Below are 24412 nucleotides of genomic sequence, written 5' to 3' on the forward strand. Positions count from 1 at the left end.
ATGCCCCTCCGATTCAAGTCGGCATCCGCTGTCGGCGTTGAACCCCCCGGATCTCCGGTCTCCGATCCCCGCCCGCCGCTGTTATCTCCTAACCCGTCACTAACGTCATCACCAGTCATGGCGACAACAATGGCGTAACACACGTCATTCCCCTAGACCTTTCAGACGACGACAACAACGCACTCTTTGATGCCCTTGGATCATGTAATGTTATTGACTCTCTAGCGATCCTGTCACACTCGTTAAGCCCGATTGTCATGAATTCTCCGGCGCAGACTCCCGGCTCCGGCAGCGCCGCCTCGGGTCCGTCCTCTAACCCTCGCGACGACGCAGCTTTCACTTCGGAGGAGACACCTTTGCTTGCTGGGTCAAGCTCAAGCTCGAGATCAAGCTCGGCAGTGAAATTGAGTACGCAGAAGGATACCAATTCTCGTCATGTTGTGACTCAATCCAAAGTCCACATCCCACTGGTGAGGGGAATTGCGATAGGAGTGAGCTTGTGGCTCCTCATCTTCTTAACAGGTAAGAGCTTTATTCATCGCCCGCGATCTTCCTACTGTAAGTTTCGCGATTTACTGACTCATCTGCAGCATGTAATATGTCTGGTATGACTCTGATTCAGGGCGCCATTGCATCTCAACTTGGTTCCCATGGCTCGTCTGCTATGTGGTTCACCAGTGCCTACCTCATTCCCACGTCTTCTCTCGCTCCTGTAGCAGGGCGCCTGGCAACCATCTTCCCACCCAGGACTCTTATTCTCCTCATTGCGGCTCTTGTAGCCACGGGTGGACTGATCTGCGCCCTCTCGACTTCGTTTGGTACATTTGTTGCTGGCCGGGTCATTGCAGGCACAGGTGGTGCTGGGGTTTTGTCACTCGCCATTATTATTGGGCTGGAATTGGCCAGCAAAAAGTCGAGGGGTCTTGTGCTAGGCTTGATTAATGCGGGCTTTACTGCTGGTGTTTCCTTCGGTGCTATCGTATTCGGGGGCTTGATGCCAGTTGTAGGATGGGTACGTTGAACTCGTGTGGACTCAGAATTTTGGGCGCTGTGACTGACCGGCCACAGAGGCCACTCTTCTGGGGACAAATCCCTTTCGCTTTCGCCACGGGTTTGGGAGTATTTATCAGTATACCCGCTGCAGCAGAAGCACATGATACCAAGACTTCTACGGGACAGAAACTCGCACGGATCGACTATCTCGGGTCTGGTCTTTTGGTAAGCTTCGCATGCTTTTCTCTCACAGAATCGCCGCTAACTCACACTTCAAGACCACATCTATTGTGCTTTTTCTCTACGCAATCGCAGATGAAATCCAAACAGTACCCCTGTGCATCGCACCCGTCATCCTCCTGCTCTTCCTCGCAGTTGAGAACTATCTGGTAGCGGATCCCATCATACCCGTCAAGGTTCTCTCTTCGTGGGGTATCTTATTCTCATGTTTCGCACAGCTGGGTCTCATGATAGCCCGTTGGAGCGTTTTGTTCTACGCGCCTATATTCATGCTTGCGGTTCGAGGCTCTTCTCCGGCAGCTGCAGGCTCCATCCTCATTCCTACAAACATAGGATTTGGTCTGGGTGGCATCCTCGTCGGCTGGCTTCATGTGCGCCGAGACGGGGCTTTTTGGCTCCCCTCCATTGCAGCCCTTGCCATCTTCACCGCGAGCACCTATGTACTCTCACTCATTAGCACCACGAGTCTTCCTCTTGCTCTCTTCATCGTAGTCGTGCTGATCAACGGCCTTGCGACAGGTGGGGGAGTCAACTACACCCTTGCGCATATTCTGCACCTCAGCCATGATGACACCCGATACATTGCCACCAGTCTGCTGGGTACGTTCCGAGGTTCGGGTTCAAGTTTCGGCACTGCGGTAGCCGGCGGTATCTTCTACCGCTTGCTCAGAGGAAATCTTGTGTCGGGATTCCTCCAGCTGGACGGTGGTGAGCATCTGAGTCATGCTCGACAGAGGCTGGTGTCCAGCTTGGTTAACACGCCAGGGGTGGTGCACGGCGGTGACCTGAGTCCGGCAGAGCAGAACATTGCGACAGAAGGCTATGCTGGTGCTACGAGAGGTGTCTGGCAGGCCATGGCCACGCTGGGAGGCGTGGTTGTTTTGTTTCAAGCTCTGACAGGAAAGAAAGCGCCTGACGACAAGCGGGAAGATGAGCAGCCAGATGAAGAAGCAGCAAGGGCTGTTGTAGCTGAGAACGAGGGTGTCGGTGAAGCGTAAACCGTGAACTGTGAACCGTGAGGCCAAGGCCAAGGCGTTGAACTATCAAGATAGAGTTTGACGTTGGGGTGTCTGTTTGTTTAGGGTTTAAAGTATTTTTGGATACTTTGGGGGATGTTTCGAGAGGTTTCACCGATACAGTACATACGTATGTATGTCAGTTCATGACGCCATGAGAGACAAGGCGTTTGTTTATAGAAAGCGCACGTAAATACTCTACATACATACATGTTACAGGTTCAACTGACAGTGTGTTCAAAACATTGTTTAGAGTTTGGCATTGGCCAACAAAGTATCTTTGCAGTAGGGAAACGGTGACTCAAGCTTAGTAGCAAAACAGTCCAGTGCCAGACCTACAACTTCTTGTGGTGACGATCACCACCGTGCGTAGGTACGGAGTGTGTAAGTCAGTTATCATGAGGGATCAAACATTCGAGTTTCACGAGTGGGCATGATACTTTTATATGCTTGGTCTATGCATATCAAGTCCCATGCAAACTAGTAAGAAATTCTGAAAAGAAAAATTACATAGTATCTCTCCCGGGACGGCACATCCCGCAATCCCCATAGATATATATATGTATGTATTATGCGAACTGACAGTCTGTCACCGTCCGATATTTAGCGGTGCATAAGGAGCTTGCATAACGTGGTTTAGTTGGCCGACACTATTCCATATGTGCACCTTATGCTTTAGTGCACTGTCCTGCATGCTAGACCCCTGCTTAATCTCGCTATCAGGTCCCCGTTTGGGACGAACCCATGGTTTGTGGCTCTGCGGGCCGGTACCCGTTGGTCGGGCCAATCGCTAAGCTTAATCGCATCCCACCCGCCACATGAAGCATTTACACGTCCCAGGCTACCAGGCTCCCTAGAAATCAAATCGTCTCAAGTTCCAGCTCCACTTCCATTGGACATCAATCAGCTTGATCCCAGATCCTGGCAATGCAACACCGTTAGAGAGCTAGAGAGATCTTGCCCGTCGGCACTAGTAAGGAAGCTTCTTTCAGAGTTCACACTTGTCAGAGCAACCAGATCTCAAGGTACATAATGTAGCCATCTTTACATAGGTACTGCTTGCACTACTAGTAGCCTTGCTAACCTCAAGATACTAAGGTAGATACTAACCTACCTCAGTACCTAGGTTACCATTGTCGTACCCTTTCTTTCACTCTCCTCTCCCATCCCAGCCCGTCTTTCTCACATACCAAGGTACGTACCGTTGGGCTGATGATCACTCAAAATAGCCACGCGCTCCAATCCCACCCCTGAAAGGTTTCCTTAGAGTTTACAGGGCCAGCTTATTTTACCGAATCTTCAATGACAATCATGAGTCTCTAACTCGATACGCTGTTAGTTCGCTGCTTGCACTGACTCGTGGTGGAAATAATCCCCTAACAAGTAAGAGACCCCAGATTCACTACCTAAGTAGGTAGTTTACTATGTTTTATCTCATTTTGCTCTGTTCATGTTCAATATTTCCAGGCTATTCTAATATACAGTGGCTAATGCTTTTCTTCAAGGATTTCATACCAGTTCGTTGTCTGCCGAGGATCCCGCCCTCATGAAACATCCTTTGACTCAACCATCCCGTTCGCCTGTAAATGCTGCAAGTTTGTCCATTGCGCCCAAAAGTCCATTGCCGATTGCCGCGTTGAGCTTCCTGAGCCATGCGTCCTTCGCGCAGCGGCCAGCGACTTATTTCTCCTATCTATGTACATGAAAAGTAATAATCGTAACAAAAAGACAAGATACAAGAAAATAAATATGATCCTATCTCAGCTACCCTCAAGGGTTGACGGTTGAGTTGCCGAGGAAAAAATCAAGATCGCCTCCATGCCCGTTCTGCGATCGATTTTCATTTTCGGCCAGTTGCTCGAGAAGAGCCAGGAATGGATCCTTCTCCTCTCCTGGGCCTGTTCCTGCACTGCCATTGTTGCTTCGCGCTCCAGGGCTTGTCGCTGCCGGGCGAATCTGATTGAGGTGCATCTTGGTATGGCTGTCGTCGCCGTGCCATGCCGCTGGGCTGCCAAAGGCGTTGGTGGGCACTGTTCCGAACATAGCATCATAGCCTCCGTTCGCTTCATTGATCATTCCTGGCCCAGCATTCGTAATGCTTGACCCCGAGCCATAGCTGTAAGGTGGGCTGAAAGGTGCGCCACCCATTGGGTGCATGTTATGAGATGAAACGGCATGCGACGTGGGTGACATGGTGAAACCTGCTGCCGCTGCCGCCGCGACTGCAGCATTGTTTGCGGATGCGTCACCACCCATGTGGTCATGCATAGTGTACATCTCCTGGTTTTCGTGATGGGTCGGGATTGAGGTTGGCGTTGCAAGGAGGCCAGGCGATGAATGCGGCATCCCTCCCGACGTATACGAGAACGATCGTCGAGCAGTGCCTGGAGTAGGTAGTCCCGACGCAGAGGGCGCGAGGCTTGCAATAACTTTCACGTCAGGTCGTCTCCGGTTGATAGGTCCTGGTGGAGCCGTATTCTTGCGCTTGAGGCTGGGTCGCTGTAGTCCGTCGTTGTTTCGGAGGGTGTCTTCAGCAGTTGGTCCAGTACCCATGTCAACTACAACATCTGCAAGGCGAAGATTGGCTGCATCGAAACTGAAAGACGGGCCACCGGGTCCTCCAATGTTGGAATACCGATCAAAGAAATCCTCGCTGTGGAATCCAGGTGTATAGCGCATTGAGCTGCGAGATAGAGCCTTCACCAACTCGCCATGTGCGTGGCTAATGTCTTCAAGTGTCTCACGTTGATGTTGTATTGTGGCCCAGGCATATCGCAGCTCACTCAAGAACTGCATCTCTCTCGATAGAAACTCTGCTGCCGAGCTGAATACATTGAACTCGCCTTGGTTCCCTTGCTGACTGTAGTGGGCTCCGTGAACGTGAACTGTTCCTGCTGTGCAGACGCAATATCCAATAAATGCTGGCCAGTCGACAATTCCCGATTGCTTTCCAAGTTGAATCAGCTCCATGATCGCGTTAGCGTGAAGGAAGCACATGTTAGTGGCTTCAATCTGCCAGGATTGATGCTGTCCTGTCTCTGCAAGTTCTGCAAGGTCGATAGGGAGAAACGGTCGGTAAATGAGACAGTGTATCAAGTGGTATATAACTTTGCTGAGCAGGAGGATAGTCGAGTCGGCCTGTCCAAAAAGAGTGCCGAGGTTGGAAAAGACGTCCTCAGTTCCAGAAGCCCAAACATCAAGGTCTTGACGGATCTTGGATATTGTGGAGAGTGTGTGCCATGGAAAGTGAGAGTCACCCTTGACGCCGCCAGCGGCAAGATATCGATTTGTGTTTCCAAGAACACGTGTGATGTCGATGAGCATGCCCATGCTTCCTTGGGGTTTCTTGTCGCTGCCCTGGAAGTACTGGAGGTTCGAGCCTGTTTGGAAGAACTCGCCTTCGACGGGGAGCGAGGATGAGTTAGGCGACCAAGAAGGAAGCCGCAGCATAATAGTGTTGTCACTTATTAGGCTGGGTCGCTTCGAACCGGTTGCTTGAAACCGGTCAAGCAAGTAACAAGTCCAGAAGAGTCGGCGTCGCATCTCGCGTTCAACTGGAGTCATTCGATCCTGCCCGTCAGTTTCCTTATGAATCTCTAGCGCCATTGCCATCCCAGTGGCACTTGCTAGGTTTTATTAGCATCATTGACTGCATCTGGGGCAATGCCGCTGCTTACTCATAAGCATATATGCCTTCTTTCCTTTTCCTGTCGCAGTGAAGGCACTGACCAACAACAGAAGCGCCTGCAATCCATCTATGGATGGCTCGTCGATGTTGATCTCTCGTCTAGCCCGTGCTGCGAGGTCTTCACTAAGTTTGGCAGCCGCTTGATACCCACTAGGGTCGGTGGTGTGTCTGAATATGGTCAGCATAGGGGTCTGTGCTATTGGGGGGGGACGAACCTCGCTGCTACGGCTGAAATGGCAAAAGAGAGGAATCGAGGGAGCTGGCTGAGTTGAAGTCTTTGTCGAATAGAGGATTCATCGACGATATAGTATGGCTTCCCATGAAACCTAGCGAAATATGTATCGAGTAAGACCTCAGCTTGGGCTGGTGGGGGGGACAAATCACTAGAGAGCGAGTCAGTCGTCAAGCTAGGATACAAAAGCGACTATAACACAAACCGAGCTATTGGAGTATGCGGAGAAAGTGATGCCGTATCGCCAGGAGACGCACGGGCGTCAACTGTTGCACGTTTGATTATCGACTCGCCAACTTCAGTGACTTGAGAGCCATTCTCGGAAGCTTCTCCCTTTCCACCCCCTGGCAAATTTGAGCTTGCAAGCGACACATCGTCTTCGCCCTTTTCTCTTAACTTTGCCTCGAGCCCGTCAACTCTTTTCAAAAGGGCTTCCAATACGTCTGTCTTTGGTCCACGCTTTTTGGGGACCGCGTCTGCAGCTGAATTAGCGTTCGTTGCTGGGTCGGGGCCAGTACGGCGATGCTGAGGAAACCAAAACGACAACACACAAGTTGTGTGATCAAATGTCGACTTACCATAAATGCAAGGGCATTGGAACACCTGGCAAGCCTCGCAGGAAGGTCGGAGTCGGTTGCATTTAATCTGTGGCAATGCTAGTAAGAATCATGGCTGTTGCAAACATATCGCAATATCTCACCTTTCGCTTTCGGCACGACTTGCAGTTCATTGATTCGCGTGGTTCATTGCTCATGCGACGAGTCGGAAGGCGCTCAATGCCAACTTGAGGTCGGGGAATAGCCACAGGGTGGACTCCGGGTATGTGAGGAACGTTCATGGCGTCGTATATGGAAGTAGTCATAACTATGCTGGTACTAACGAGTGAAATTTGCCGGCGATTGAGGTCGTGATTCGGTTTGTTGGTATTGTCTCAAAGAACTTATACCTGAGTAAATGAGAGACAATAATGCGGGAAAGACAAGACAAGAAAAGAATGATTGGAGCGTCGTTGATGAGTTATCAGAAGTCGATCATTCCAAGTGATACCAGATCCAAGCACTCTAGGAGGTGTGGCTCGTTATACCGTGTTAGTTGACAGTATGGGTGTACTGTCAACGACGACGGTAAGAATAATGATGATGCAGATTGACGGTGGTTGATATGCTCCCAAGAGGCCGGGTAACATAAACAGAAACAAGGACGGACTTGGAAGGAGGAGATCGAGCCTAGAAGTAAGGAAGGTGAGGCGTCTAGAAGATGGGACAGGACCGGTAGTAGAATGACTTCGGAGGCCCAGAATTGTACGACTGACCTGGCCGAACCCCAGTCGCCAGTCTCATTCTGGTTGTTGCCAATGTGGAGGTGGCTAGTGACAGGACCGGGGTGCGGGCATGAATGATGAGATGGTGGTGTCGATGTTGGGATGGATCATGGTGGGGAAACGGAGCTCAAGATTTGAGTCCCCTTGTAGATGCTGTTTCTGATTGCTGACTCAAGCCTGGCAGACGGGCATGGCTCCCACGAACTTGCAGACCAGCCAATACCAGCACAATCTCTTTTCAGGCAGACGGCGCATCTCGCTGGCGTCTGGACCAGCTGTGCTATTGGAGCGCACAGAGGGGATGGCGACTATGCAGAAGAGTCCTGTCGAGTAGTAACCCCCAAGTTCGCAACCGACAGGCTAATAAACCCCCAAATGATGGTAACGTATGGGCCCCCAAATGACCAAACCGGGGAAGGGCATGCCTTGATGCCGTCCATCTTTTCTAAGTACTGTAGCATTACCCGAGGTATCTGTCGATCCTGTCTGCTTTCCTCCGGCTTTTGTTGCTTTTAGATGCTGGACAGACACGGATTTGTGCCTTGATCGAGGGTGCGTACTCGGTCTCGTTCCCAAAGGTCCTGCCTTGCTCCCACTAAATGGTCCTGAAAAGCGGATTCCTCCTCACACCAGATTAGACATATGTTGCAAGGACTAGACTAGTACATACAATACAGTTATGCCAGGGGACACCAGGCCATGCTATGCGGGTCCCAAGTTCCATGACCAGAAACTCGGGCTCATGTTAGCGAAAGTGGCAGGGACCAGGTCGACAGCGATTATGAACGTCTTTCTAACAATCTTCGATACCTAGGCTTGCTCGACTATGTATGCATGTACTTGATTCTGCAACCGTCAGAGCAGCAAAGGTACCAGTCGATATGGAACTGCTTCAAGTTGACAGTTCGTGTTCTGCAGCTTTGGATGTCCCAGTCTCCGGCTTGACATTCATCAGTAAAATCTGTGATTTTAGTCCAAGGCATACCGGGATGTTCTTCTTTAGGTACGATGGGGTTTGCTTCCTTTCTTCATCGATAAGCTGAAGCTAACCAGGGGCAACGATCAAAAATCAGAGGTCAAGGTCTATCAGTGCCGGACCGACCCAGAGCTACGGGTCTATATTCTGTCCAGGACCTGGGCAAGTACACAGATGCCCGTCAAGTGTAGGTGCACGCAGCATCTGGCCCTAGGGCTCAAAGGAGCCTTTCAGACGAGGCGAGTAAGGCGAGAAGCGAGACTTGCGATAGGATATGGGTTGGATCGAGAAGGCTTCGGGTGTGTTCTAATGTGGGCTAGATTGGTGAGTTGTCTAGGTAAGGTAAGGTAATGTAGCAAAAAGAGGTGAAGATGGTCCAAGCTCTTCGTTCCTGCCTGTCATTTGGTGGCGCTGTCCATGCCTCCTTCCATTTGCACAGCATGTTTTCACACAGGGCTTTTGTCTGTCAGACTTTCTCTGACAGCGGCAGCGATGAATGAACAGAAGTGGAGGCAATGGAAGTCGGGCACTACCTACCTAGAGACTCCCGTAAAGTACCTGAATTAGCGGGCGCTTCGCTTAAGCATAGCGGGAACGGCGTTGTTTGGGGCTTGACTGGGACTGTAAAGACCCTGTCTTGACAATGGAAACTACCTAGGGGCCGGCGGGGACCGAATGGAACGGACGACACCCAGTGCAATTACGATAGGTTAGTAGCTGCTTGTGCTTTTTTTGGTGAGCCTGAAACTCTAGAGCGAGGATCTAGGAGTTTCTGTCTCAAACATGGAAGCTTTTGTTGTCGTGGTCGACGTCCTAAGCAACCATCGCACGACATCCATCCAATGGCGTCACGTTTTATCGCATACATGCACTGCATACAGTGTTTCAAAGACGCAACTGAAGCCTGAAGGCTCCGCATAAACAACCCAGACAAGAATAGGTTCACCGGATTTGGCCTCGCTCCTCTGAATTGGTAGAAAACATGACCAAACCATCAAACAGCTGAGATCAGCATCGGGCTTCTTTATCGTTTCCGCGAGGTACTTACAGACCGCTCGTTGGCATTGGATCCTAGCTATGTATCATCCCAACTAACCGATGGCCGTTGGTTGGTGCCATCGATTAGTGACAGGATCCTAGCTAGGTGCTTGGAACCTGGGTATCCTTATCAATATCTGGCTCTCCTAAGTCGCAGTGCGTCGTTCCCGTACGGGTTGCTACCTCGATTCTCTTAGTCCAGACTTATTTCATCGTCTGGGTCTCCTCTCTCACCCTCAGTGACAGGCGACGACATATATCGTATCCTCAGACAGCCCTTTCGAGTCTCCAAGATGATCTTCCTTTCCTTCTTCCCCTGGCCAGGGCGCATAGCAACAGCAACTCCGGACGTGTGGATATCTGCGGAGAAGTTCTTTCGTCCCCCTTGTAGTTGCTCCTGGCTCGACCTATTATTACCAAGCGGAAACTATCCATAAGTATTGGTGTCCACAGTTCGGAGCTGCATGATCTAAGCTTTCGAAAGTCGGCCGAGAGACTAGCGGGAGCAATAAGAATTAATGAGACTTCCTAAGCGCCACGCTCTACTCAAGTTGGTGGGATCTAGCGGCTGCTACTATTGTTGTTTATCAGGGTCATTTCCATTAACGCTCAGTCCTCATTCCTGTGTCTCAGGGGCTCTACGGCACTAACTGGTTATAATACGACGAATGTTCATCCTCCCAGCTTGACGTGAGCACTCCAACGACACTCCACTCCGGCCGAGATGTCCCCTGGCAAGTAGCAGGTTCAACGGAGCCGCGAGGAGCTATCGGCAACACCCTCCTCGCATTTCGATCTAGCTGAACTCTTCGGTTTTTTCTCTCGTTCTCGGAGCACCCTTGAAACTGATCAGCAGGGCTGACTATCAACTAAGCTAAGTCTCATGACTTGGGATCGATACTGTACTGGCCCTGTTATAGAAGTTCACAACTATATCTTAAAAAAAAAAAGCAAACAAGACATGGACGCATCGGACCTGCATATGTGGGGGATACACCAGAATCTTCGGCAGCCACAAACAAGGCTTATTTGAAGAACTGGCGCTTCACCATTCTCTATGTCTTGTTGATCAGGGCTGAGAGATTGGGGAGGACTATACCTATCTAGTCTCCTACTGTCCTTCTTGTAAAGTTTGGCCCCTCCTTTCCGCTTCATAGGCCATAGGCTTCAAGTCGTCATGAGGCTACTGGCATCCTAGCAGGCCTAGCTAGTATCAGCGTGTGGTGCGTGCTTTTTTGCACTTCTCATGGTACATCGGCTCTGTCCCCCGATTTGGACCTTGAGGCCGTTTGAAACCTGGGTTTGTGCATGAGTTTCTCAGTATCCTTGTCAATCCACGTTTAGGTGGCTTTGCCTCTGCCGCACCAGACCTCGCCTCGGTACCCTGTCCAAACCTCTCGAACTCTGCTATTGTGACGTGGTGCTAATCGTCAATGTTCACACTAAAGACTGGCCAGTGCTTGAAGTGTGGTACGTATAGTCAATGCCGAGTGCATTGAAGCTTGATAAATAGGCTAAACCCAACAGGTTCCCGGCTTGCGAAGTCTCCACGGCTGTTTGGACCAGAGCTTGGCGCCGTGGTTTTCTAGAAGGACACTGTGCAGGCCTATCAATGCTGGTTCTCACTGGCCTTTCCTGTCTCTACCGGGTACATCCACTTTACCCCAGGTGCTCGATTCGTACCCGGTATATGGAGTAGATTGGCCAAGTATCGAACCATTCTCACACTCCCAAGTCTTGAGCCTGACGACTTTGTCTTTGCTGAGCTAACTAGCACACGAAAAGCCAGCCTGAGTGGCTCACCTAAATATGAAACCAGTCGCGTATTTGGATGTGGCTTGTTTGAGATCATCGTCTTCACTTTCACAAACAAATGACGTGAACTTTAGCACTTCTTGGTGGCCTTCTCGGTGGATTGCTGGGTTTCTGCTGGGCCTTACACGAAAGCATATGCTCTAATTGCTACAACCTCAGCCATGGGTTTTGCACTACTTCAGTGTCTTCTGTTGGATAGAGGTGAGAGTGGGTAACCCAGAGAGCGCCGAACACTTGCGTATCACGAAAGGCTATATCCATATCCACATACCTGTTACAGGACACCAAATTATCTCCAGTCCATGATAAACGTCTGTTATCAACATCATTGTTGGAACCTATCATGTGTGCTATGGCAACTCATTCAAGAGCTGTCCAAGATCTTGGCTCACGAGGATACGCTGCTATCGGCAACATGAGATGGGTTACAGTATCGAGCTTGGTTACGGCGAATAGTTGTGGTGTACAACTGATCAGTGCATCTTGTATTCACCCTATGCTCTACGAAGTCGACTTGGGTACTCTCAGCTGCTCAGTCGCTGTTTTAATACTGCAGCTCTTAGGCTCTAGTTCATTATCAGCACTTGCAATTCCTGCCCAGTTCCGCACACCTAATGGCAGCCAGGTCAGGACAAACAGACAGGATACAAACTCACAGTGGTTCCATTCTCCACCTAGACGTGGAGGTTCTCCTGTTCGCTTGGATTCAGAATTCAGCTGCCCTTTGTCAGGACTATTGAGCGTGGCAGTTAGAACTGTAATCGTTGTGTTCATATGATTCGAACTCCAGACAACAGTCTGTCATGGTGACTGGGCGATACTGGCAGTCATCACCAGGTATCAGTGAGTCTGCTACCATAGCATTCGAGGTGTAGCCGCTCACGATATCCATACACGACTAAGTACTCGAGCTAAGCTTAGCTGGCCATTTTGTGTGTATATCAATCGACCAGTTCCACGTTGTAGCAGACTAGCTATCATGGCATTTCTGGAACTTGTTGCTGACCCTGAATGGCTTTAGCCTTGGTCATGGTGATCTGTCGCCAGATCTTTGTAAAGGTGCAAAGAGAATATACCGACCTATCGCTCGCCAGAGAATCAGCAGTTAGGGCGATACTCACCGGAGACATTTTATTCATAGGCGCTTGAGATTTGTCACTTCATACATCCATACTTGTATGCACTGCATCATCTCTATCACATCCCCACCCGCCCCTGGAATGGCCTTGATGACTTACATTTAATCCATTTACCGGTTTCTGTTTACATCATCTGGATAGGCGGCCCTCGAAGCCTAACTATACTCAAACTGATACACTTCAATCTTGATTTGCTACCAAGGCGTGTCATAAACCTCGTGGCGGGTTTGTCTCTCTGCAAGCCCCATTTGTGTGGGTTTGCAGTCTAGATGCCTCTCACTGCGGCATTAGCATGTTTCCATGTTCAAAGATGGCTGCAGCTTGGCTCAAACCAGGGGTCAGGCTGTCTGTGGCAAACAAACCAGTAATGGCCACGCGTGAAGTGACACTACGTACTTGTTTTTACCTTGTCGAGGCATCTGCAGCGGTCCTCTCATCATCTGAACTTACTGGGCCTCATGAGGGAGAACAGCATGGTATTGTTTCGTTCATCTCATCTCATCTCGTTTCGTCTCGTCTCCTCTCATTCAGTCCTCAGTATGCATACATATACACACAGTACATGCGATAGCCCTTTCACCTCCGTTCACGCCCCTATTTCTTGCTCTAAGAAGGGACCATGCTAGAGTTCTCCGATTCAACATATACGGGTCCTTGATCGTTCATTAAGAGACACAAGATCCGCCTCTCCGAAACGGGCGGCTTTTGGTTTCTTACTTGCTTTCTTCCCGTGTTCATCTAACAATATACACCCTACAGAGTATGTGCTTGCCGGTCGGCGTTAACACTTGTAACGCATTGGTTTCCATTGACCAGGGAAGCCAAGCCAAGGTTCGTTCGTACAGAATAGAACTGCCGGATAAGACGTGCATATTATCCGAACTCAGTTCACTGAGAAAATTCCTCCTTATCTAGAGTATGGAACGGTATAATGAGTCCAGGATGGCTCCTCTTATCTCACCATGCCTTGTCTCATACGGGCAATCCTAAACTCGGGTACAGCATGACCTTTCTCTCTCTCCCTCCCTCTTCAACAGGGCCCATAGCCACCCTTTACCGCCAATATCTTGGACAGAACCAAACATAGAAAATTCCATGGGCCCTCTGGTATACAGATACAGATACAGATACCGACACTTGCAACGAGGCAAACAGCCACTGACATGGACCAGGGTAAAGCAACTCCAACCAAGCGCCCTGAATCTCACACAGCGTCTAAACCCATCTCACTCGAAGCCTGAGAAGATGCCTGCAAATGACAGATGAGGCATTTGGCAAGGGCCAGGAGGGCTCACGGAAACCTTGCGGGGCTACGGTATGTACAGGTCTTACAGCTAAAAGTTTATGAGAAATGATGGTGGTCCATATGCAAAACATGATTGAGTCTTAATCGAACCAGATAATGGTCTCGTTCTCAGATAGGCACAACCTGTCAAGGGGATGGTCAGCAGGGCGACGAGGATCCTCAGACTTTCTAAAACTTTGAATGAGTACACAAAAAGAAAATAACATCAAATAGTGGAGCAAAGTGTTTTCGAATCTCGTCATCATCTTGAGCTTCGGTGGTATTTGCCAGAAGCGTCTATGCAATATTTGGCTGACATATAGGTGATTTCCAACCCACTGGTTCTCGTATACATCTTGTATTCTCATATCGTAGTCAATCTTGCATGGGCAGGTCTATACTTATAACCCATAGCTAGTTTAAAAAGAATAAACGTAACAGGTCGGGAAGGTTCATAACGAAAAAAGTTGAACCTCCGCGCTCATATCTGTGGAGGTCGGCGGACCTAGAATTGGTGGTGACGGTTCACGCCGCCGCCGTTACAATAAGAGCCCACTCTATAGGGTCCCCTGTACGAGTTTAGCAGGGGCCGTCTGCACACCAGATCGACATCCATCCAAGATGCAACTCTGCGACTCTGCGACTTCTTCTCACGCATGACAGCCGCCTAGAGCGGCTGATTTCGAATACCCCTGTGGCCGGAAGCCAGACTGCGATAAGTCTAATGTGGCCAAGAATTTCTTCGCTGGCAGACAGGCAAAGTAGAGCGCCCAAGCGGTCTCGATGGCAGTCGGCGCTTGGCGTCAGGAACCTTTGGCGCGCATAGAACGGGGATAGTTCCCCGTTTGTTACCCGGCTTGGCCCTTTGTAGCGGAAGCCTCATGGATATCTTCTGGCTTCAAGCGCCTAGCCTGGGTCGCTTCGGACATCCTCCCTATTCTGTCGCCAATGCCCCAGAGTCGACTGACCCCGATAGCAGATGAGCCTAGCAGGTATCGTCACTGTTCTCCTTTCTGGCGAACAGGCACGCTGCCTGCCGTCGGTGATTGACGTGATCTTTTTCGCAAATCTTGCCCGACTCCTTTCAAACGCCGTAGCGATGACTTCCGCTTGCCAGTCTAACAAAGCTATAGGGCACATTTTGCCCCACGAGTAACCTCAAGCTTTCGACCGTTGTGAATGCTGCGACATCGTCCGCTCCATAGGCAGCGAATCCGTTCTTCTCAGCGATGAGCCCTGGGTCAGAACTCTTCCTGATAGCGCCGTCTGCTAGGTCAAGAAACACCTTCTTCGTGTTGGTTGCTGCCTTGGGTCCGACTCCTCCAAAGGCTCGTAACAACATACCAACCAGATGACTCTTTTCCGAACCAAGAGCTGACACGATGACAAAAGGTGCACTATCATTTTCCACTGAGCGTGCGCGTTGCAGACTTTCGAGGCTGATAAACGGTTCGATGGGAGGCGCATTTCGAGCAAGATTACTAGGTGTACGGAAGCCAACAGTATAGATCTTAGAGATCTTGAGAGCTCTCATGGCGAAGAATACAGGAGCTGCATCATCTGAAGAAGATGCCATGACAACGGCTGAGCGGCCGAAGTACGCAGATGGCGCGAGGTCTCTTGTAAGTGTGCTGAGAATACCCTTCCATCCAGCATTGTCGAATACAAGGGAGGTCGACGAGCCTAGACCAGACTGACTGCCGAGATCAACCGAGTCGCTCTGTCGTTGTCGTGGGCTTGATGGCATTGAACCCGGAGACGACGATCTGGACGAGGTACCTGACTGGACCACGATGGTGTCAACAACTCCGATAACGCGAGCCGCCTCCGTCAAGATTGGCCCGTTGCCACCGTTCAACCCAGCGAAGAACGGGCTAATCTTTGTCAATGCATTATGCGGTAGACCCGGGTTGAGATAGGCGCCTCCGAAATGTTTCTGATTACACCATGTCTCCAAACTCCTTGGGTTGTTTGGATGTCTTTCGACAACTGCAAATTGATGAGGAAGACCCAGTTCGTTTATACACTTTTCATAGAAGGGAGCCTGCGGTGTGGCGTTTCGAGACGACGAGCTGTTAATGCCATAGATGCGCTTTCTTGGTAGTTGACCCAGAAGTGATAAAGCAGCATTGATCTCGGCAGCGCTCAATTGCCCGGGAGCAGCGATGAGAGGAAGAAGTGGGTGGGTAATAGGTGTGAAGACAGGGTTCAGAGTCCTTGAGAACTGACCGACTTCACCCATGTTGACGGCGGAGAAGGGTGGCGCATTGGGGTACTCGGAACGCATCTTGGAACGGAAATACTCTAGCTCGAAGTTCTCGTTGTGTTCGTTGATTATAGCAATCATTTTGATGATATCCGCGTAGGGGATAGATCTTTGGAACACCTCCTGAGCATACGTCGACGGCCATCTGAAATTGCCTGAAAAGTCGTGGAACGCCGACATGATGCGAGAGTTTCCCCGCTGCTCATGGAGCTTCTTGCGGATCTCTTCTGGAAGCCAAAGTTCTACATCGATGTATTCTACACCCCACTGGATCGCACGGTAGAGGTATTCGTAGTACAGTTCAGGTTTGTCCATGGGGAACCTCCCATTCTCTCTTACACATCGTGTTGTGAAGATAATGGGAAGCTCTGTCCGCTGGCGGAGGAGCATGAGCTGTTCTCCAACATAGCTGAGACTAGGGACTTCCGAATAGCTGCCATCGCCAAGAGGTTCTCTAAGTAAATCAACTCTGATCTCAACTGCATCAGCGCCAACAGTTAGGATATCGATATTAGGCAGAGCAGCGTGGACATCCGGGAAGGTGGTGGAGATGAAATAGGTTCTTGGCTTTGCCATGAGAGCTTCGTGGTAGTTGATCTGACCCAAAGTAAATGAAATAAATCTAGCCAGATCACGACGGAAGAACGAGGATTCGGTGTAGAGGAATTCGTAGTCGCAATGGGTGGAAAGTTGGGTGTCGGGAGGCATCCCTAGATTCACACAGTGAGTATTTATTGCAACGACGAGATTACGATTGCGTGCAGCAACGTCTCCCTTCGCTTCGTTGGCTGCGACTCCTACGACGAAACCAGAATCCTCTGACGAAACCTCCTCGAACCCATTCCGTGTTCTGCATGGTGTACCCAGCACCTCTGCGAAGACCGAGACAATGTGTTCTTGGCCTGGCCCATACACAATGACGACGATTCTAGAGTCCCCCTTTGCCGGTGTACTTCCGAACGTGCTCTCGTTGACCATTACTGGACTCGAACTCGACTGGTCGATGTGCATAGTGGTTGGTTCGGTGGCGCCATTCAAGGCAATTGAGGGCGTCGGTCCGGGAAGTGTTTCCGCCAGTATCGATTGAACGGCGGCCATTTTGTATGGTTTCTCTTTTTTTCGGTGCGGCAAAAACGTTTCACCTCGATTTCCGTCGTTGTTACAGCTTTGCGCTGAAGCAATTCGCAGTGTCTCTGTCTACACTGAATGCACTGACGTCCCAAGCAGGCGCCTTGACAGCGCTGGAAGATGTTTCTCTTGATAGGATGTTCGATGCTTGATTTTGGGCACTTGGTCAAGTTCGTTATCGGTTCTCGGTGGGTTTCTCGTATGCGGCGCAACGTTCGACGTTGTCGCGATGAGGATATGGGTATGGTATTAAATGGTGGAGTAGCTGCGGTTCGTGCTTTGAGTTGCTGTTGTAGCTCTAATTCCAGGTCTGTCCAGAGAAAGTAGTAGGAAATTCTATATGAATTATTAGAATTGAGTTGCAACAAGCTGGATCTCTCTATAATGGTCGACAATGGTAGTTGTAGAGGGTTAAAGAAGTGAGTGCGGACCCTTTGTTGTGGGGATGATATCCCGAGTATGGGGTAAAGTTTGAGGTTTGATGAGGGAAGAGAAAGAGGAAGGTAGGACTGTTTTGAGTTTTCGGGGGTACTTGCTCACCTATGAATGAAGGCGACTAACCAGAGCAAGAATTATATGTCCTGGGGCTATAAGGCGCAGTGCAGGCAAGGCAGTGATAGCATGATGGGACGGATGGAGGTTGATGAGGGAAGTGATGCAGAGACTAAGACTAGGCCAAGACCCAGAGTATGTATGTAAAGTCGCTAGCAGGTGCCAAGCGATGAATATTTGACCGATGGGATGGTGTTTGAGCCGGCTCAGATGGTCGAAGCGAAACAAGGGACGTACGGAGTACATAGGCGGGATTCGATCCCTGGCGATACTTGATGGAGCTGACGGACAAGGGCAGTGGATTTGTCCTCGGTGGATACCTTGTGAGAACTGGAGACGAAGCGAAGGAGGCTTGGGAAGATGGAGACAGAGAAGACGGGATGGAGATGAGCAATGGATACTGAAGAAAGGCGTCGGTGCCGAAGACTGGTTAATGAACCAGGATTAGACCGTTACCGTTGGTGGAAGGGAGACGATCAAGTCAAGCGGCGTGGGCGAGGTTATATTTTCCACCACCAGGCGACCGAGGAGACGCCCGTCTTAAGCTTGTCAACCGTTGTGTTGGGACATGGAGTACAAAGTCTATCTGAGGCTGCATAATGTCGAAATATATCTTATCTATAAGGTAGGTAGTCCTGTCGTCTGCGTTGTCGCTATAGATGGATGGTATGGAGAGGATACTCTGAGATTGTTTCGCGTAATAATGCTATATGTTATGATATTATCCGTAGGTACGTATGTATACTCATCGTAACTAATGCCAGGATGATCAACCATGGTTCCAATATATCCGTCGTGGGGGTTGGATTTGGGGTTGACCCAACGTACTTAGTCGTTTCGGTCAACACATCTATTTCCCAATCAAACCCATACATAGTGACTAGAAACCTCTTCCCCTTAGCAGATCGTCACGCGCAATCTTCCTGATGCCATGCGATATAGCAGCATGATAACTATGCCATGGAATTCTGACCTCGCTAGCGGCCGACCCTTGGCCCACGGCGACCAACACTAGGGAGAGAAAAATGCATTTGCAGTGGACGGATTATCTGGGGGTTCCAGGTCCATGAACGGCGTATTGTCTTTTCTGACGATACCTTGATACTTTGCAGCAAAATTCCTCAAAGGAATAAGAAAGAGGGCGCCACAAAGAGATGTACTGTAGTTCAATGGGGGTGGGGGCCCGTCCCCAAGGGTCGAAGCTTTTGGACTTATAATTCTCCATAGCCTCTGATAGATGGGGTTTTCTGGACTAGAATTATCCTCCAATCAGAGTTGGCGAGTCTCCGCATATTGCTCTGGTTAAGGTGTCGGTCCGCGTTTGTTTCGAGTGGCTCCCACTTCGCTCCTTACCCTGGCTCTTGTTCTATGTTTCAAAGCCCCATGCGATACCATCAGCATGATAATGCCATCCATCGACCATGACCAAATGGACAGGTTGCATTCGGTGCAACGTTTATGTATTATCTCAGGGGCCTATGACTTAGTAGTTGTGGCCATGCCTACATATGTACATATTGTCGCTACATTATGTCCACATGGCCTCAGGACGAGCATTAACCTAATACCCAATCCCAGCACTGCCCACTTTGTTTCTTAACGCTGGCGTGATATTATCTCACTACCTAACACGGGATCTTCGTTTCGCTACAGAATATGTTTCGGCGGTAATCATTGGACGAGTACGCAGCAGATGGACGGATATTGTCTCGCCGTTCTCTCCGGTGCTACGCTGCGTTAGTCTTGAGTGGCTAACGGCTATCTGATCCCATGTCTCTAGTCTCCTTCGTCTAAGTCGCGGCAGAGCTTCATGGAACGGAACACGAACGGAAAAGTTACAGAGGCTCGAGGGACGTTACGTATTCGTCTCATAAGCAATCTCCGCAAGACTTGATACTACGTCGTCGTCACGGGAGTTGGCAGTCTGTCATAGTTCGTTCTGCGGTCGTATTTCCCGAATGTCGCTTGGACATGCTCCAAGTAGATAGATTCTTCCCAATATGGTCAATGTGCCGGATACGCACAGAAGCGATTTTCCGTCTATGGTACATATGTATCACTAGGTCGCCTCTGCAGGATGCATCCAATGCCGTCGAAAAGTCAATCTGGATCTGCCGTTGAACGGTATTTCAGCGTCGTATCGTATATGTTTCGCGGCTGTTCTGTGACAAAACATTGGTTCAATACCTGGTACCCAGATACTCAGACTTCGATACATAGGACTTTCTTCTCCAGCTATAACGATCTCAGTATCGGAACTCTAAGTTTCCGGGGGCGCGTCTGTTACAGATACATTACTTGACGTGAAATCCTTACCCCGTCGTGTTTCGTCAAATTCCTGACGTCTCCCATCCCATATAATCGGCCCAGGCTGAAGCATGGTCCCTTACAGACGGCTTATCCAGCCAGTTAGTCCACGAATGAGACACGGCCAAATTCTACACATCTTGGCGAGGAATCACCACAGGCTCCAGAGCTCGCTTTTTAAGTTCTCTGCATGTCAGTTTTTTACGACCAACCCTGCTAATTGGCGTCTGATACGACTCATGCGAGCTCGTGTCAGTTGGTTCCGCCCAATAATTCATATACCAGTGACAAACAATACTTGGCTCTGCTTGGCGTCCGTCAAGCTTTGTCTTTAAGTTTTGCCGAGCGAGTCTACATTTTTGTCTGATATTTTCCACCGTTTGGATATTTTGGATAATATTCTGAATCGTGGTCATGGATTCGGGCTAAACTTTGAGAATTGCATACACAAGGTAGAGTACATTGGTACATTAATTATCAGAAGCAACTCGAGCAGTATGGCATTGAATCATATCTTGGTTGAGATAAGCAGGTACCGAGTCACAAACGTCAACCTTATCTTCCATTCCCACGCTCACTTGTCATTTCTGAGACCAGAGACCGATCATGTTACCTTCGGTATCAATCACCCGAGCAAAACACCCCATCCCTCCTCCAATGGCCGTCTTTGGACTTGGCGACGGTTAATATGGATGCTCACTCAAATCGCTTCAGGCTTTCCACCTCGTGATGGAGCGGGCGCACTTACATGGCAGTCTTGCCACCAATCGCATTTGCCTTGGCCAGGGTCTCTTCGCAATCCAGAACGCATAGGGTTGGCAGGACGGGCAGAGCACCTGGTTTGTCGGGATTGTTGTTGATGACATGATATTCCTCGTCATGTTCCAGAAATGCCCCGTGGAGGGTCTTGCCCTTGTTGAAGAAGTGCATACTCTTGACGCAGTCGCCGACGGCCTTTTGAGGCTCTGGTACAAACTCCCAGCCAAAGAGTTCTACGTAGAAGGCCTTGGCCCGAGGAACATCACGCACTGGAACCTCGAGCCAGCAAATTTGACCGAGTGCTTCCTTGGTTGATGTTAGCTTGGTATGTTGTATAGTCATTTCGATATTACCTGGACGAGGCTTTCTTCACACATTGTGGGTGACCGTGTTTTGAATTGCTAATGGTGTATGGCTCTGGTATAAGTTGGATGGCCTGGTTTTCGAGGAGCATTTGCCGCAGCACTCAAATATATACCTCGGGCTCCTAGCTACCTCCACTCTTGACAATTCTCTTGTTTTATTCCCAACTCTTGCGATCAATTAACGAAATTCCGTCAGAGGCTGTTGTTGCCTGATCATGGCTTGACTTGGAGCCAATGGCTACACCCTTGGCTGAGACTAAGGCACATGACCTGGCGTTCAGCTCGCGCCAAGATACCACGATGCAACGCGTGCCAAGTCGGGTCGATTAGTGAACGCTCGTTGTTACGCGGGACTGGGTTCTCGGAGCTGAGCAACTGTCAAGTGGCGGACTAAGACGGACAAATTGTTTGGAAATGTGTTGAGCTAAAGAACATGGGTATTATCAGTGTCATGAAATGAAATGATATCCTGCTATGACAAAATGCCGGTCGTAACTTGAGGAAGTATGGGTTGCATCGCTGCAGCTGGTTACTTTTTTGATAGTGCCTGGGTGGCATAGAAATCCGTACAGAGAATAATTCAGTGAGTCCCTTGTCAGTTGAGGTGCTTTGGTTAGCAAACATCCAGCTCACATTGTGGATTTGGGCTTGTGTGTTGACGCCTTGAACATCCATATCACACAAGGAATCAACAAAAACAGCACCAGGAATAAATTAACCAGTCAACTCGACAGATAACGCACAGATTATACATCATCATAGTTCATTAATACAAGAGCCCACATTAGCAAGTGATTGCCCTTAAATACAACTGGTACCTACGTCAATGCATTTCATATGAATATCTGCAGGGTAGGATCTCTCACAGGAACACTCATGCTAGGCGAAGAGCAAACATGTGATAGCCTGGAGGCTTGAAGTTCTACCAACGCTTAGCCTTTGTATGTGTGAGCTCCAAATTCCAAAGGAAGAGATCATCGGGCATATGACTCCCCATCACTCATGGTTGCGCATAGAATTGAGTATCCTGTCCATTCATTAAAAATCTCTGACTGAGAACATTTGATGGAATTATAATAGAGCTCAGCTCAGCTCATCAGCTCATAGCTTCTCAGGTCCTCCACCAACGCCATGGCCAACCAATCAAACGCGCCTAAACCCATCCCTCAGCACGATGGCGCGTCATACCTTAGTACCTACCTACCTAAGCTAAGGTACCTGGACCTTCCATCCCAGTCGCATCACCTGGTCGCCTCTACCGTTGCTGGGCCGTCTCTCTTTTTTTGACTGTCGCAAACCTCCACCTGAGTTTATCAACTTTCAATCATTTCATCTCCCAACAACCACGAATTCCATTAACCATCTATTAGGTTTCGAAGTCACCTTCGCTATTATTCCCTTAAACCAATTGACTTCATCTTCTTATTTGACACGCTTTCAGACTTGATCCGCAATGTCTGATGCTACGGAGCAGACTGCGCCTGTCGTGGACGAGACAGCCACGGCCTTCGAAGAGCCCCAAGTTTCCCCAGGGAAGCCGGCTGAGGAGAAGCCAGCCGAAGAGACTGCGACCCCATCCGTCGACACTCTCGGTCCCTCTGATGCCCAGAAAGCTGCCGACCAAGCAGAGTCCACTACCATTACCCCCCTCGTCGGCACACCCAGTGTGGGCACCCCCAACACCGACTACCTCATCGCGAACGATCAAGACCCCAACTCTAAGAAAGTTACAATTGCCGACTTATCAGCAAAGGGATCTGCCCTGTATGCCCACAAGAACTACGAGGAGGCCGCTGAGGTCTTCTCACGTGCCAGTGTTCTTCAAGCCGAAGTCAACGGCGAGACGTCACCCGATAATGCCGAGATCCTTTTTCACTATGGCCGCAGCTTGTTCAGAGTTGGCCAAAGCAAGAGTGATGTTTTAGGAGGCCCTGCCGCTTCCGAGAAAAAGAAGAGCGCAGAGAGCAAGTCCAAGAAGCCTGCGCAGCCTGAGGCACAGAAGGTGACGCAAGAAGGACTTGGGATTGTTGCCGAGCAGGGAGAAAAGAAGACCGAGGACATCAAGGAAGATAAGAAGCCCCTGTTCCAGTTTACTGGCGATGAGAACTTCGACGAGTCAGACGAGGAAGAGGTATGAAGCTCCACTGAACCATAATTTAGTAGCAGATACTGACTTATACCAGGCCGAGGGCGAAGGTGAAGAAGAGGAAGATGATGATGACCTGGCCACCGCTTTTGAGATCCTCGACCTTGCCCGAGTCTGCTTCATGAAGAAACTCGAGCTTCTCGAACAGGAGGAATCCGAAACCAGCGGCAAAGGCAAGGAGGCTGCAGAGGGCGATTCGCCTACCGTCCGGCACGTGAAGGAGCGTCTTGCAGACACTCACGATGCCCTCGCTGAGATTTCTCTCGAGAATGAACGGTACGCGCAAGCCCCCACGATTTTTCAGCCTTGTCCTAACCACAACACTCATATAGATATCCCAACGCCATTGAAGACGGCAGGACCTCGCTCAAATATAAGCTGGAGCTGTACCCCGAGGAGTCGGAGGTCATTGCTGAAGCCCACTTCAAGCTTTCGCTGGCGTTGGAATTTGCTTCTGTGACAACTGCTGGTGACGATGGCGCAAATTCCAAGCGAGAGGAGATGGACCAAGGTCTGCGAGATGAAGCCGTCAAGGAAATGGAGCTCGCTATCAAGAGCTCAAAGCTCAAGCTTCAGAATAAGGAGGTTGAGCTGGCCACTATGGCCTCACCCGAGGATAACGAGCTGGCACGCAAATCCATCCAGGAGATGAAGGAGGTCATTGGGGACATGGAGCAGCGAGTGAGTCTTTGTGCCTCCTGGTCCCTTTGGGACGTTTTTGATTTCTTTTACTGATTGCCTAGCTCGTCGAACTGCGCAATGACCCCATTGACGCCAAGGATATTCTGGGTGCTGATGCTGGACCCATCGGTGGCATTCTTGGTGCTGCCCTTGGCGAGTCTGCTGCAGAGACCAAGGCCCGTGTTGATGAGGCTAAGAAGACAGCAACTGATCTTAGTGGACTTGTCCGCAAGAAGAACAAAGACGAATCTGCCGGGGAACCTGAAGCTGCACGCGGGCCTGAAGCGGAGACCAACGGCAAGCGAAAGGCAGAAGAGCCTGCTGAAGATACCGAGACCAAGAAGGCCAAGGTGGAAGCTTAGGGTCGAGGTCAATGGTACTAGTTGGCTATTATTTCAGCGGGAAAAGTTAAGTCAGGATGTGGAGTTCAGGGCATTGTCATATTGCGACGGAAGGAAAGGAACG

At 49.9% G+C, this 24412-nt stretch overlaps 5 protein-coding genes across 5 annotated transcripts; 2 read left to right on the plus strand and 3 right to left on the minus strand.

Moving 5' to 3' along the window:
• On the plus strand, window positions 1–2231 carry FPRO_07993 (uncharacterized protein; the record flags this gene model as incomplete). The annotated part of the gene is made up of 5 exons (XM_031233890.1): window positions 1–80; window positions 116–522; window positions 591–1012; window positions 1069–1218; window positions 1272–2231. The coding sequence occupies 5 exons, from the start codon at window positions 1–3 to the stop codon at window positions 2229–2231; spliced, it is 2019 nt and encodes a 672-aa protein (XP_031083682.1).
• Window positions 2232–4019: 1788 nt separating this feature from the next.
• FPRO_07992 (uncharacterized protein) lies at window positions 4020–7007 on the minus strand (the record flags this gene model as incomplete). Its single annotated transcript, XM_031233891.1, has 6 exons — window positions 4020–5875; window positions 5927–6105; window positions 6153–6320; window positions 6375–6645; window positions 6748–6814; window positions 6870–7007. 6 exons carry the CDS (start codon window positions 7005–7007, stop codon window positions 4020–4022), a joined length of 2679 nt encoding a protein of 892 aa, XP_031083683.1.
• Window positions 7008–14827: 7820 nt separating this feature from the next.
• FPRO_07991 (uncharacterized protein) lies at window positions 14828–17107 on the minus strand (the record flags this gene model as incomplete). Its single annotated transcript, XM_031233892.1, has 1 exon — window positions 14828–17107. One exon carries the CDS (start codon window positions 17105–17107, stop codon window positions 14828–14830), a length of 2280 nt encoding a protein of 759 aa, XP_031083684.1.
• Window positions 17108–20740: 3633 nt separating this feature from the next.
• Window positions 20741–21132, minus strand: FPRO_07990 (uncharacterized protein; the record flags this gene model as incomplete). Its single annotated transcript, XM_031233893.1, has 2 exons — window positions 20741–21061; window positions 21109–21132. 2 exons carry the CDS (start codon window positions 21130–21132, stop codon window positions 20741–20743), a joined length of 345 nt encoding a protein of 114 aa, XP_031083685.1.
• Window positions 21133–22573: 1441 nt separating this feature from the next.
• On the plus strand, window positions 22574–24309 carry FPRO_07989 (uncharacterized protein; the record flags this gene model as incomplete). The annotated part of the gene is made up of 4 exons (XM_031233895.1): window positions 22574–23251; window positions 23304–23542; window positions 23599–23947; window positions 24010–24309. 4 exons carry the CDS (start codon window positions 22574–22576, stop codon window positions 24307–24309), a joined length of 1566 nt encoding a protein of 521 aa, XP_031083686.1.
• Between the last annotated feature and the right edge of the window lie 103 nt (window positions 24310–24412).

The sequence above is a fragment of the Fusarium proliferatum genome (assembly GCF_900067095.1).
Source record: "Fusarium proliferatum ET1 genome assembly, contig: FPRO_scaffold007, whole genome shotgun sequence".
Lineage (NCBI taxonomy): Eukaryota > Fungi > Ascomycota > Sordariomycetes > Hypocreales > Nectriaceae > Fusarium > Fusarium proliferatum.